The sequence below is a fragment of the Notolabrus celidotus genome, chromosome 9 (assembly GCF_009762535.1).
Source record: "Notolabrus celidotus isolate fNotCel1 chromosome 9, fNotCel1.pri, whole genome shotgun sequence".
NCBI classification, from domain to species: domain Eukaryota; kingdom Metazoa; phylum Chordata; class Actinopteri; order Labriformes; family Labridae; genus Notolabrus; species Notolabrus celidotus.
The window spans coordinates 25,982,748-25,997,241 of NC_048280.1; the positions used below are offsets into that span (position 1 = coordinate 25,982,748).

General features: G+C 41.2%; 1 protein-coding gene across 7 annotated transcripts in view; it reads left to right on the forward strand.

The window, feature by feature from the left end:
- The first annotated feature begins 268 nt into the window (after nt 1-268).
- Nucleotides 269-14,494, forward strand: part of pbx3b (pre-B-cell leukemia homeobox 3b) — a 60,268-nt gene continuing 46,042 nt past the window's right edge. For 4 of the 7 annotated variants that reach the window (XM_034692516.1, XM_034692518.1, XM_034692521.1 and 1 more), the window contains exons 1-2: nt 270-1,834; nt 2,392-2,465. In XM_034692516.1, coding sequence (XP_034548407.1) covers nt 1,587-1,834; nt 2,392-2,465 — 322 coding nt within the window. In that variant the 5' untranslated portion in view covers nt 270-1,586. Of the gene's footprint in view, nt 1,835-2,385; nt 2,466-14,494 lie in introns of all 7 variants that reach the window. The other 3 variants (XM_034692515.1, XM_034692519.1, XM_034692520.1) reach the window with 2 other exon arrangements.

Genomic DNA, 14,494 nt, shown 5'->3' on the forward strand with positions numbered 1-14,494 from the left:
CTTTCCCCTAGATTCTCACACAATGTCATATAAATGAATAAAAATACGTATTTTTCACATTTCTTTAATGAACCCGTGCTGTACTTGCTTGTTTTAGAGGTGCACAGTATATTTGCTGCCTTGCATCCAGCTCAACAACTTGTCTGCTGCCATAGCAACTGCGGAGGAGCACGGAGCAGCGCCGCCTGCTTGTGCAATGGATGTCACTCGTGGCAACGACCAATCAGAAGTTCCCATCTTTTTGTACAAGCGGTGTGAAGATGGAGGGATGGAGTGGGTGGGCTCTCAGCATCATGCATCTGCCAGTAATAGGACACGCGGATCGTCAGTCTTCGTCACTCCGGGCTGTGATTGGTCGACGAGCTTTACTTTCCAATAATATAAACATGTCTACTGCCTGCCTGGCTTGAACCAGGGCTTACAAGGGACTATGCAGTTCTACATCAAACTGTATAAAAACTCTCATTATGTATTTGCCTCTGTGGTTGCAGGGCTAAATCTTTATTATTGCTAGAGAATATGCACATAGCTGCACGTGCACGCGTGAGGAAACGAGGATATCGTGCTGCTGCTGCTGCTGCGAGAGAGAGAGAGGGGACTGTGCCGTGCTTTCATCATTATAATCACCATCCTAAGTACTAGCTCTTAACATTTTGTTTTTCGGTGTTCAGGCGAGAAGTGACAAGAATATAGACCCCTCCTCTGCAGGGCGGAGCGTGCATTTTCATTCCGTATTTTGTATTTTTTATTTTTTTCTATCCCTGTTCCCTGCTCTGACACGTCTGCACTGAGTGAGTGGCATTGGCACACTGTCAATCGCTCACTACCGCTGCCATCAAACAACATAAAACACACACAGGCAGAGGCTGGAGCTCATAAATTTCAGCAGGGCAACATATTTTTTTGCGCATCGCCTTTACACAGCGTTGTGTCCTCATTAATTTCTTCGTCTTCTTTTTCTAAACACAACTTTTTTTACATTTCATATTTTTTATAGTCACATTTGGACACCTTACGCCGCAGATTGTGTATTTTTTAAATACTGTCAGTTGTCGCGGGAATCATTTCTGCACATTTATAGTTGGCAACACCTGCAAGATTTTTGTATTTGTTTACACGTTTCCACATTGGATATTTTTTGTTGCCGGTGCTTCGCGAGGAGGATTTGGACATTTTATTTTGGAGAGGAAATGCGCCGGGAATCCCACGAAGAGCGCTAATAAATGAGAGATCACCAGGAGCGTTTCTGTCTCTAGCAGCCGTCAAATCCCAGAGAAAAGACAGATTGGCACGAGGATCCGCGAGGGGAACGATGGACCGGCAATTTTGACAAAGAAGTGTCAAAAGAAGAAAGAAGATTTATGTGTTTTTCTACTGACACATCCACGCGTTTTGGCACTTTGGACCGCGCGTAAAAAAGCGAGAGGACAGCGAGAACTTGGACACAAGATTTACGCGTAGACACCACTGCTAGGTATTTTTTTTGTCAAAATAGAGAATCGAAACGTGTGTGCGCTGTGTTGCCGAAGAATCCCACAGCCGTGTATCATTCCTGCCTGCGGCACATGTTATAGCCCATTTCGTATATGAGTTTTTCAATTTGTGTGGCTCAGTGCACAGACTCTTTAGCGGCTAATATGGACGATCAAGCCCGGATCATGCAGTCGATCGGCGGCGTGAGTCTGGCCGGCCACTCGGTACAAGGAGGCATGGCACTGCCGCCTCCACATGGACACGATGGGACGGACGGAGACGGAAGAAAACAAGACATTGGTGACATTCTGCACCAAATCATGACCATTACTGATCAGAGTCTGGACGAGGCGCAAGCAAAGTTGGTTGATTTATATGTTTTATTAACTTGGCCCCCCTCCCTGAAACGCTGAACGCATCATTATTGAGATGTGGCCCGCTTAACTTAAGTCCCCCATGCATAACAATAGGCTGGAGTGGCTTTAATGATAATCTTACACTGAGGTGTGTTTAACACGTGAGAAAGTTGTCAGTGCGAGAACGAGAGCATTTTAGAGAAACTGCCTGTGTGCCAGCTTGCCTTGTTCAAAAAGTTTGTGCACACATGTCCTGTAGTAAATCTTTTTTCAGCTTTAAAACTGTAACTGTTGCTGAAAATTGATGTTCAATGGGTATCAGATTTATGAAGAAGTAATCATATTTGTCCAACCAAATTCATAGATATTTTCATCATTATTTGAACCCTCAGCAAACATTGCTCGGCAGTAAATGTTGACTTTAAGAAGCGTGTTTGTTGGGACATTTTATGACATGACACAGTGCATTTAATATCTTAAATTATCTATACCTGCTAATATCTATCATGTGATTTTTCAGTGAATTTATTTCAGTATTGTATCTTGTCTTATACTGAAACAGGAAACATGGACTGAACTGTCACAGAATGAAACCAGCACTCTTCAGCGTTCTCTGTGAAATCAAAGAAAAGACAGGTAAGAGCTTTCACTAAAACATTTTATAAACATAAGACAAATCAGAGTGGAGCCACAGGACACCAGCACACAGGCGTGTTTACCTCCTAGTGATCTGGTTTCATCCAGGTTACAGGTTACCTCTGCCCAAATGAATCAGTGTCTTTCTTTAAACATGTCATCGTGTCAAACAGAAACAGCATGTTGTCACAGTGGAGGGAGATTTCTTTTTTTCTGCTGGAGATGCTCTTGTTTCTGCACCAGCATCTCCTCCTGCACTGGTTGCTCAGATTTGAACAGAAAGTGCGCTTGAGCTTTCACACTCACCACCCTGGTAGTGAACAGGATGGAGAAGTCCTGCAGCATATGTTCAACATATCACAGCAAAAACCATGTTTTAACGTAAAAAGTCAACTGAAATGCAATCTATAATTGTGTTGTAGTCAGACATAGACTCCTTTCATGCAAACAGCAATCCTGATGAAAAGCAATTAATTCATCAGGTAGAAGAAAATGTTTTTCAGAAGTACTAAAAAGAGAAAAATGAAGAAAACATTTTAACTGAATATTGCACCTTTATACTTTACGCTACACACCTTTGGTATCAAGTCCACATCTTTCTAAGAACATGATCAGAACTTTTATTTATTAGCGCATTTATTCACACAAATATCAGACCTGCTTAAATGAAATTATTGCAAATGTTTTTTTTGTTGTAAAATTTTTCTTGTTTTACTTTGCTCAAGCATTTTTTTCAAAAAGTCAGCTCCTGTGCAGACACTTTTCTGTTTCTACACTTTACCACGATGTGTGTGAAACTTCAAATAAGCTGCAACATTTTTTATTGTTAAATGGAGACAAAATAATTTTCCTCACTTTTTACACACCATGCTTATTGTGCCTTATATTTACCTTTTGTTCTGTCACTGGAATTTAAACCAGGTTGTTATTGACACCAACACTTAAGATCACTTTTTTTTTAAACTTAAGTGTAAATCTCTCAGGCAAAGAAAAAAAAAAAACACAATATAAATATAAAATATTGTCGTGCATTTGGTGTAAATTAGCAGGCCAGCTTTGTGACCTTTGTGCACTTTACGAGGAGACTGGCTCTGGAGAGATCATAAAAGTTTATGAACTTCCTCAACACAGGTGGTGTCCACAGGGGCAGGCAGAGGGTCCACGGTCTAGTAGAGGTCTTCAACTGTGTGTGTGTGTGTGTGTGTGTGTGTGTGTGTGTGTGTGTGTGTGTGTGTGTGCGCGTGTGCTTGTGTCTAGTTTAGACCATGAAAGACAGAAATAGATGTTTTGTGTTCAATCGTTGATTCAATATGAAAGTGTTTTCTGGCACATAGACACTGCTGCACCTGAAGATAGATAGCAGACCTCACTGAAACAAAATTAAATGAGTGATTTTACTTTTAGTCTGAAGTCAAATAGAATGTCTGCTCCCATGCCGACATTAATCTGGAAGTTACTGTAATCAGACAATAAATCAGTTTGAGCAACAAAAACTTTTTTGATGCTCTGGCAGGGTTTGTCTCTGATGTGAAATAAGCTCTCAAATTAAAAGAAGTGACTCAAAGTGAGAGGAAATCTAGATTTGAATGACATGAAATTTAAGATTAATATCTGAAGATGTGCATGTGTTAGTTTTCATGCAGCAGGATAAGTGTGTGTGAGACAGAGATGAGACAGAGGAGGAAAGGTGGAACAAGTGTGTGTGTGTCTGTGTGTGCGTGTGTTTTATTGTGTGTGTGTGCATGGTTAACCTGTAGTCTAGAGTCACAGCGCCCCCCCCCCCCCCCTCCTTCAGTCATTGACAGAGCTCAGCTGGTCTGGTGGCCTTGTTGACCGGCCTGTTCCTCCTGCACACAGTGAGCCTTTCACCGGCTCCTGCAGCACCGTTCTCAGGGCATCCTTGGCCCTTTCATGTCCGTTCAGATGGCACAGGGGGGGCTGCTGTCTTTTTTAGCCGTGGGATCCAGCTTTGGCTGAAAATGGCTTTTAATAATAAATTTGAAAGCAGTCCAAGAATCATGGGTGTAATTACTGCGCGCATGTATCATGTTATCGAGCCTTATTGTCTGGCGTGAGGATGAAAAGCGAGACCAGGGTTCAGCTTCAAAGCTGCAGGAGTGTTTGTGTTGAATTATTTTGTGATCAGTGGAGAGACAAAATCAAAGTGGAGGGAAATCTCTCTTGTTGTCTGGATTTTTGAAGAGTGGAGAGGTAGAGAAGTGCTTTTTCTTGGAATAGAAAGACATTTTGAAGAGTTTCAGAAGTTTCTGGTACTCTTCTGAGTGTTATTGTAGAGCTGCAGCATATTTCTGCATTGCTAATGCCCTAGAAGTATTAATTCACTTTGATATGCTAATTAGAGAGCATTATGCAAGAAATGAGATTAAGTGGCAGCATGAAGTCATTTGCCTGTCACTAAATTGAGTGTTTTTAGCAGGAGGGTTTTTTTCCCCTAAATTTTCTTGGTTTTGCATTTAGATAAGCTGAATGTGAGATTCGGCTGGCGTGTGCTGCTCTTTGTCCTTCAGTGTGAGATGTTTTTCTTGTGTTGCACATGTAAAAAAAAAAAAGGAATTAAAATTGTTTATTCCCTCGTGTTTCAGGACAAAGGATGCATTCATGTTGTACCTTTTCCCCTGTAGGCTGCATGTGAGAACAATGAATGCATTGAGGTAAAAATTGCCTGTGATTCCGATGAGTTTTGCAGTTATTCCTGTGTGCTGGGTTTGTTTTATCCTGCTGCCCGCTCCCTCGTCCTGCTCTCATGCTTGGCTTGGAAGGAAGAGAGGCTCCCAGCAGCAGCAGCGGGAGCGGCAAGAATAACAAAGGTGAAAGATTACCTCCATATGGTATTTCTGACCAGGAAAAGAGAGGTTCTGTAGCAGGACTCCTCTTTGATGTGAGGTTTAATCAATAGAAAGAGATTACAGAAAACTATTACAGGCTAAATCACGGAGTGCCACAGAGAGGCTTAGCCTCTCTCCACAGCTCTCTCAGCTGCACGGCGCTTCTTTTGGCTGCGTATTGACTTGTTGTTTTGCTGACCTTTGACTCGTCAGGTTCAGAAACAGGGGGTCTGGAGAGGTAGGGGAGGGAGAGAGAGAGAGAGAGTGTGGCAGATTCAGGCTGATAAATGCTCCGACCCAGTGTTGAGAGCAGTGGATTAGAGAAGGAGTCGGAGGCAATGTCGCTGTGTTTGCTTCACATGTTCTGCAAAGAGCTAAACATGCTTTCTTGGGTTTGTCTTGGATATATGTTGGGGTAGGAAGAGCCTGTGTTAATTAAATAGAGTTCAGGATGAGCCTGTAATTAACCACATGCAAGGCTGACTAAAAGCATTACCTGCAGTAAATAGAGTTAGGACTGAGGAGGTAAGCATTTCTGAAATCTACAGGGAACATTAATTTCAATATTTCCTGACAAACTAAATGACCCTTCTAATTCAAATTGGGTTATAATTATTAATACAAACTCATTGTTATTATTATTATTATGATCTGTATAGCAGCTGCAGTTAAAGTGGAAGAGCATGGGAACAGAAATATGTTTGACTTTATTTGTCCACCTAAGAGCTTTTTTTTGCTGCAAAATCTCCAGTAAATGCCTGACAGAGAACAGAAAGCCATTCAGCAGGAGAGACAATTGACTTTGGCTGCTTTTTGTCTCGCAGAGCCCCAGTGATGCGGCTGCAGAGACTAGATAGTGTTGTGCCGAATAGCTTGCGCACAGCTGGGTTCCTGACTGGCTCAATGGCAGGGCCACTAGTGCTTCCTCCTCTAAAGCACGAGGGGGACCGGGGAAGATGTGGCTATTATCTAAGTAGCTCCCAAATACCCTCCATTTACCCATCAGCAAGGATGAAAAGAAGGAGAGCCAGACAGAGAGAGAGAGAGAGGGGAAAAAAACAAAAGTGTACATATCAGTTTCATTTGGAAGGGAAAATGCTTTTGTGCTGTGCAGATAGATACCTCTGCTCCAGAGCTCTCTGGTATCTGCACGCACGGTTCCGCAAATCAGCTTTTTTTTTTCCTTTGCACGGTGATTCAGTGCTGTCCCTCCATCTGCACACACGAGCCCCCCCATCTTGCAAACATCTCCCTCGCTCCCCCTCCATCGCTCGGAGCGTTTTCCGCGGGCTCCTGCGCGATCAACAGCTCATAATTGTTTTTTGCACATACGTTATGCAAATGAGTCTTTATGGCAACTGGCATAACAATTAGCATCCTCCAACAATATTTTAGTAGGTTAATTGCGAAATTTCTGAATTGTACATCTGAGTTGTTAATTAGGCATGACAGAGGTGGTGAAATAGTTATCTTCAGGCGGTGGCAGCCAGCAGAGGCTGCTTGGGATGCAAAAAGGAAGGATTGATTGAAATGAGTTTACAGCAGGAGGAGTGAGGCTGTCGGAGGCTCTCTGAATGCCACTTTTGTTTTTGGACGTTTCTGCCCATTGCTTAAGATGAAAATATTCACCTGAATCTACTTTAAAATCTAAACACTCTTTGGAAACAGATACACTTATAAGAAAACATGCAAACAGAGACGTGACTGATATTATTTGTTGTCTTGTCACTGTGAGTTAGCAAGACTTTTTTTTTCTGCTGCACCGTGACTGCCAAAACAGTTAATGACCTTTGACCTGTCAGACATAGTTCGACCAATTTTTCTGTTTTTGCTTGTTGCAATATTGAGTGTCCATTCTTCAAAAAAAAGTTTACGCAAACAATACATACTTTAATATTTCGTAATCATCGTCTTATGATGCAGAATTAGGGAAGATATCTGATTTAAAACATTAAAAAAACACATCGAAAAGTCAAAAGTCTGTGTTAACAAAGCACATATTATAAAAATGAAGTTATATTAAATTAGTTTATAATTAAAATAAAATAGAAGCAAAAATGTTTTTGCAACAATAATACTCATAATTAATTTTATTAGGCATGATTAAAAATAATTAAATGTATGCTTTTTTGGTACTTTTTGCATCAGAAAAATACCACAAAAAAGGTAATCAGTTGTGCATTACTAATTAATTAATTTGTTCAATTATAAATCAACGTAGTTGAGGTTAATTTCTTAAGTGCTTATGATAACAGAAACATTTAAGCATCATGCATATACACTCAGCTGTGAATTGTATACAGTAGATAGAAAACACTTTTTTCTGAGTTTCCTGCATCACGATCTTCATTTCTGCGTGCGTCCCTGGCCGAGTGTCTGTTCTGCCATAGAGGCGGTTATTAGTGTAAAAAGGGTTGGAGTGAAAGACTGGTGCAAACGCTACTCCTCTCTCAGTAATGACTCTGCTATTTATAGGTCCCTATTTCATTAGCTCTAGTGTTTCAGGGAAGAGTTTTCCTCCTGGGACAATAGACACCAGCATGTTCATTTACTCTGTACACATTACATGTGGACAACTAAATGACCCGTCGTTTGTGAGAGCAAGAGCACTGAAAACAATACGGCTACTGTCACTATTTTTTGCTCCAGTAACCTCGTCTGTGTTTAATCTTGATGATAGATATTCTGTTACCTACGCTTTTTGGAGTCATATGCGTGTGTGATTTTTGCTGTGTTCTCAGGAGTTACTCCTACAGGTGATGGATTTCTGTAGAAAACAGGAGAAGGAATTAGAGGCAGAAGTCAGTAAATGTACAAGGTTTAAAATTGATTTGTAATGTTTTGACATGGTGGCAGTTTGCAGCTTGTTACTTGAGGAAAACCTTTCTTTTTTTGTAATCTAAAAGCAGATGAAAAAGGAATCTGTGCTTTTTTTCCCCTCCTCATTCACAGTCTTGGAAAAGAAGCCTTTCTCTCTCTCTCTCTCTCTCTCTCTCTCTCTCTCTCTCTCTCTCTCTCTCTCTCTCTCTCTCTCTCTCTCCATTGTTCCTTATGCCATTGTTCCACATGTTTCATACATTAGAATGATGTATTGAAGGCAGAAATGGGAAAAAGACTGCAATGCAATGAAATTTTAATCAGCGTCTTCTGCTGCTTTAATAAGGCAAATAATTCTTATTGGCTGCTGTGTTAAGATTTCTAATATTTAATTCATAACAAACCTTGCATTATTCTGCTTTAGCCCTGAGACAAGCTGCACTCTGCTGCCTGCCAGGAGGCAACTATGGGGACAGAAAAGATATAAAGGGAACTGCACACCGAGCATTTTTCTCTCCAGCTGTGGCAAAATACCATCACATTGTTTCGAGATTTCCCGTGAAATAAAAGATACATTTAAAAGAATTTTAACTGGGGAGCTTCTGCTGTGGAAAATACCGAAAAGATCCCTCCCTTTTTTAAATTTGTGAGCGCTCACCAAAGTATGGCCGTTCACTATAAACCATCTTTTTGTTTTCTTAAGTCCTTGAAGTTGATTTTTGTGCCTGAAGTAATGGAATGATGGCGAGGGGCCAGCGGCTAGGTGCTGGCTCATGTTACAGTGAAACGGCGGGCCCTGTTTTCGTCTCCCGGTGAAACGGCTTAATTGGTGTCAGAGCCCCGGGGATAAAGGCCTCTTGCTCTGAAACGCAGCCACACAGGCCCCTGTCTTCCCTCAAACCAGGAGGAACGGCCGGCGTCTGCTGCTCAATGAGGACTAAGCCGTGGACTAACAATACCAAATGATGTTTGGGATGACAGAAATTAATATGCGCTTGCTCCCAGAAAGCGATGATTAATGATGGTGAGCAGGGGAATGCTGTCCCTCCTTTTTTGCTCCTCTTTGATGGGGATTGAAAAGCAAAAAAAAAAGAAAGAAAGGAGAAAAAAAGGCTGGTTTCTCCTCTCTTTAGAAAGTGGAGGTCATCCAGAGTACATTACTGCTATTCTTCTGTTTTTTTCTTAAGCAGGAGAAAGCTCTTGGCACATTTTTAAATGATTTTGAGCCAGTCAAGCAGACACATACCTGTGTACCTGTGCAAATAAATCCCTTCACTACCTGTAACATTTAAACATGTTATTAACAGCATGGATACTGTCCTGGTAATTGCTGAATTGTATTCTTGCAGGATCATTTTAAGTGAGAATTTGTGCTCAAAAAGCCTTTCAGTCCGTCGTATTTGTAGGGATACTAATAGTGGATTCTCTTAGTTTCATATGGAATTTTCTCCTCTCACATTGATTCCCAGCCAAACGTGTGAACAAAATGGTGGTGTGCTGTTGCCATGATAATGATCTGTATCTGTTGTGTCCTAGGAGGAGACGCATGAATATTTAATTGTGTCTGCTCGAGAGATCCCCAGACCCTTCTGTTCATTTCTTACTTTCTCTAATGCGTTTCCACCCTCCCAGGTACTTCCTCCCTAAGTAATGGAGAATTAAAGCGCGCATTAAAATGATATAAATTGCAATGTAAGGGATTTTCTAAGGACATTTGTCTACCACACAATACGGTTCGAAATTCAAATGGCAAGTTTTGACAACGGACATTCTGCTGACATGGCGTATTTGCTCCTCAAATAAGCATTTCCTCCGTCAGAGTGATTGATATGTATTAAGCGTGCGTTTTTGTTTTTTTTTCTCTTTTGAACATCATGCCGCTCTGGAAGATGATGTGGGTGCGAGGATATGAGTTTTAAACAGTGAGCCAGTTCCCCCTCATATTGATCTATTTGTGTTGCCGGAGTGGCAGGTGCTATACGGAGACTGTGTCAGCTTTGATTGTTTGTGTCAGTGATCCGAGCCGACACTGAGCTCTCTTACTGTTCGTCACTGCTCCGGCTGCCTCTTGATGAATGGCAGCAGGCTGAACAGATCCTCAGAAAAACTCATGTCTATGCTGTCTCACCAACACTGTGAATCAGCACTGGCCTTCAGAGGTTATTCATCAGTCACAAACAGAGATTTCTTCATGTAAAATACTTGACACACCTGTATGCTTTGAAGGAAAACACATTTTCTTTTGGTGTTTTGAGGCAATTATGTAAAAACTTCAGAAAGACAGGAGGTGGGTTCTTCCATGTCTCTAAATGTTAAAGATTTGTTCTTAACTTGTGTGTGTGTGTGTGTGTGTGTGTGTGTGTGTGTGTGTGTGTGTGTGTGTGTGTGTGTGTGTGTGTGTTTGTGTGTGTTTGTGTGTGTGTTTGTGAAGGTGAGTTGCATGATGCTCGCAGCCTCTGTAAGTATGCAGGGCACGGTGGGCCTCTCGCGGGTGCTGAAGGAGAGCATGGAGTGGCAGAGTTAATTTATTTAATGACTGAGCGTCTTATATCTCCCCAGCCCTGATTAGAATCCATGCTTGATGAGGGAAGTGATAGCGGGGTGTGCATTGCCCCTAGGCCCTCACACATACACTCATGGTTTCCCTCCTCTTGTGCAGATTTTCCACCCTACCCCCCAAAATCAACTACAAACATAAAAGACATGTGGAAAAATGTACACACCGGATAACTTCCACTTTTTTTATTTGGATATTTTAAAGGATCATTTTTTTGCCTCCTGAAAGGAAACAGATCTGAGGCTGATTATCCGTGTGTTGGTATGTGTGTGTGTGTGTGTGTGTGTGTGTGTGTGTGTGTGTGTGTGTGTGTGTGTGTGTGTGTGTGTGTGTGTGTGTGTGTCGCGTACTCCGTGATAAAGACGAAGTGCCGTGGAGCTCTATGAACGTGGGAAAGCCAAACAGAGTGTGTCACTTTGGCAGCGCGGCCCTGTCAGCATTGGGGAGCTGCAGTTGTAAAAACCATGACCTTCCTCTTTGCCAGCATGTCTCTCGCAGAGCCAGAGCGCTGCCCCGTAGATCTGGGCCGTCTGTGGGAGGGAATACAAACAGAGTGAGAGAGAGAGAGAGGCAGAGAGAGAGAAAGAGAGAGAGGATGGACAGTGGAAAAAAACCCCAGTAAGAGCCATAATTGTAAAGAAGAAGAAGAAGAAAAGACGAGGAGGAGGGGTTGGTTGAAGTAATGAAATACTTCTTGGAGCTATCATGACGGAGAAGGTGAGGGAGGGAAAGCGAAGAGGGAGAAAATACTCCTCAGCTTCTAACATTTCCATGAGCCATCATCAGTAATGCCGCAGCAGCCTCACAAACCAGAAATTATTTCTTCAGGCGTCGCTGTCAAGTGTTATTCAAATAACACCAGCCTCACATTTGAATAACAGCCGACATTTTGAATTAATTAATCAGACAAGATAGTCTGGGCCTTTTCTCATTAGTCTACAGGTCAGGCTGGGGAAGATATATGCGCTGGTGATGATATACTTGTCTTTAATAGTGATTTATGGAGATTTTGGATTGTACTCGATTTGTCAAAGGGCCCGGCAGCAGAAAAATAGGACGGTGCATATTTCATTACCTAATCTTTGATACGTTCCTCGATGCTAAAAGATACAATCCTGCTGTTTAGATGCACTGGAAGCTCTTCTGCGTTCACTCTTCTTGAGTGAAGTACGCACACACGCATTTTTTTTTTTTCTTTCTGCATGCAGGTACACACACATACACACATTTAATCTCCTCTCATAGACCTCTCCCATTTTACTTTTCCTATGCAATTAAGCAAGGGCTGTAAATTATAACTGTGTCGTACTTTAATTATCATGGTGTAAAAATAGAGTTCCTGTCTTTGAGAGGATTTCATTAACTTACTCAATATTCCATGTCAGCTCGGAGAATCACAAGATTGCACTGAGGGTTGTGTTTAACATTCTGTGGATCATGTGTGTTATTTGATCGGACATTGGAGGAAAAAATAAGAAAATACGATTTGCATGGAACTATAAATAAAATATTTTTATAAATATTTATGGATTTACTTTTAATTTAATCTGGCCTTTTTTGAGCTTGTGTGAGGTTATAATTTTGGTCATTATAGAGTAGTGTGTGAGGTCATGGAGGTGTAAATAATGATGTATATTTTTAAAGCCTAACAAGTGTTAACAATGCAGTGTCACCTGCTTTATTGGGTGTTAAATATTAATGAACACATTCAGTTTACCAACACTCTACCTATGTCTGTTTTTTTCTTTTTAGCTACACAGGTTTTAATTATACAAAGTAGACATGCAGTGTGCATCTGTGATTTTGTACTGGCCTTGGTGTGTGTGTTACAAAAACGTGCATGTGTGCGTTTGTGCACACGTGTCAGGAAGCTACGAGCTGTTGCCATTCCGGTGAGCAGCCCACACAAAATGCACCAACACCAGTGTGACAAAACATTCAAATAAATTGCTGTCAGGCTGCCGAAACACCAAGTGCAGCGATTTTTATCTGACATGTGGAAGACCCAGACATGCAGTCCTGACAAGTAGCGCCCGAGCACCTGTGAGAGACGGGCGATAAAAATCAGGATGTGCCTGATCCTCGGCATAACAATACCTATCATTACTTGATATTATTACTCTTCTTTAAGGGAGAGCTCAAGATGGAGAGATAGGACGCACATGTTTTGTTTAAGTGCGTATAATAAATGATCCTGGGTGGTTGTTTGCATAGATGCACTTAAAATTTACAGTGAAATTGAATTATGCTGTCTGATGGCATATCAACAAGTACTGAGCTGGCTTTTATGTTCATGCACAATTGTTTATTAACTCTGAGCAAAGCCATGTTTTTAAGTCTGCAGTCTTGTTGTAAACAGAGTCCAAGGTTAGAACAAGTATTTATTCTGGTTCAACATCGGTGTTCACAGGTGTATTATTTGGAGGACACCGTAAAATTTATATTCACAAAAACTTTGCAGTACTTTGTTTTTTCGAATACATTTTTTCCCCTTAAAAAAAGTTAAAAAGAAAAAAAGAATCCTGATAAATCTACTCTCTCATTTTAAATATAATAAAGTTCACATTCATAATGACTGGAGACACTGATGGACTTTGTTCCTTAGTAGCGTGCAGGAACAAATAAATACTCAGACAGCCTGTATGGCTTCACTTGTTTTCATTGAGTCTCCAAAATTGACTCTGTAATTCTTAAATCCAATTGAGGAGCATAAAAAATGCTTTTGAGAAACTCAGAGACAAAGGACTCACTGTGGAACGCGCCATCCATTCTCTGCTGTATTGTTATTTTCTCCCTTATAGGTTACTAATGAGGAATCGGCCCTCATTATGATTTTAAGGATGAGAGAGGAAAGCTTTTAATTAATGATATGTAAATGGTTCTGAATTGATTATGTTAGAATATCAAGAGAGATGGGTAGAAGCTGTGGTGTAATATATTTTAATTAAGAATTAATTAAAAATGATGGCAATTTTATAGCAGCTCACAGAAAATAGAAGAATTTATTCTCTGTCACAAGTAAATCAGGCCTTGATTAAATAAACAGACACATGCTGTATTCATGGTAGACTTATATTTATACTATGCCAGGAAGAATTATCCGCTGTATTAAAAAAAAAAAAGATCAGTGTGGTATGTCAGTGGTCGACCACAAGCTGGGTTCTCTGGGGTTAATGGTGATTTATCTCATTCCTAATTCATGAGATCCTCCTGCTCTGTGTTAGGTGGATCAATAACGCTGTGTTTCCTTTTTGAATTCAGCGTCTACAATTAGATTTGTAACGTGGAACACAATTAGAAGTAAGACATGGATGCATGTTTTTATCACTTGTGGCAAGCCAACGTGCATCCCCAAAAGATATCAATCTGTTTATGAGCTAAAAAGATTTGTGTGAAAAAGATGAGTTGTGACGAGACGTGCACCCTCGTTAACCTTTTTAATTGCTATCTGCTTTCTTTCATTCATTCTTCAGGGCAGAGGGAGACACAAGATGTTAGCTGCATTAGCGGCGCGCGCCACTATTAAAGGGAGAGAGGTCTTTGTTTTCTGCTAACGGTGGCATGCATGCTCTGTGCTAAACTCCACGATCAATGGCAGAGAGGCTGCTATCACAGCACTCGGAGCAGGCGTAGCTCAGGGGGGGAGGGGGAGGGGGGGTGTCCCTGGTGGTTCATTTTGATTGGAGCGCAGAGTTTTGTGTTGAAAGGCGAGGGAGAGACAGGCTGTTGGAAGCAAATCCCCCCGGATCAGTTAGAGCTTTGCAACAAAAACACCTTGATATTCCTGGGAACATTTGCTTAGGAAAAAA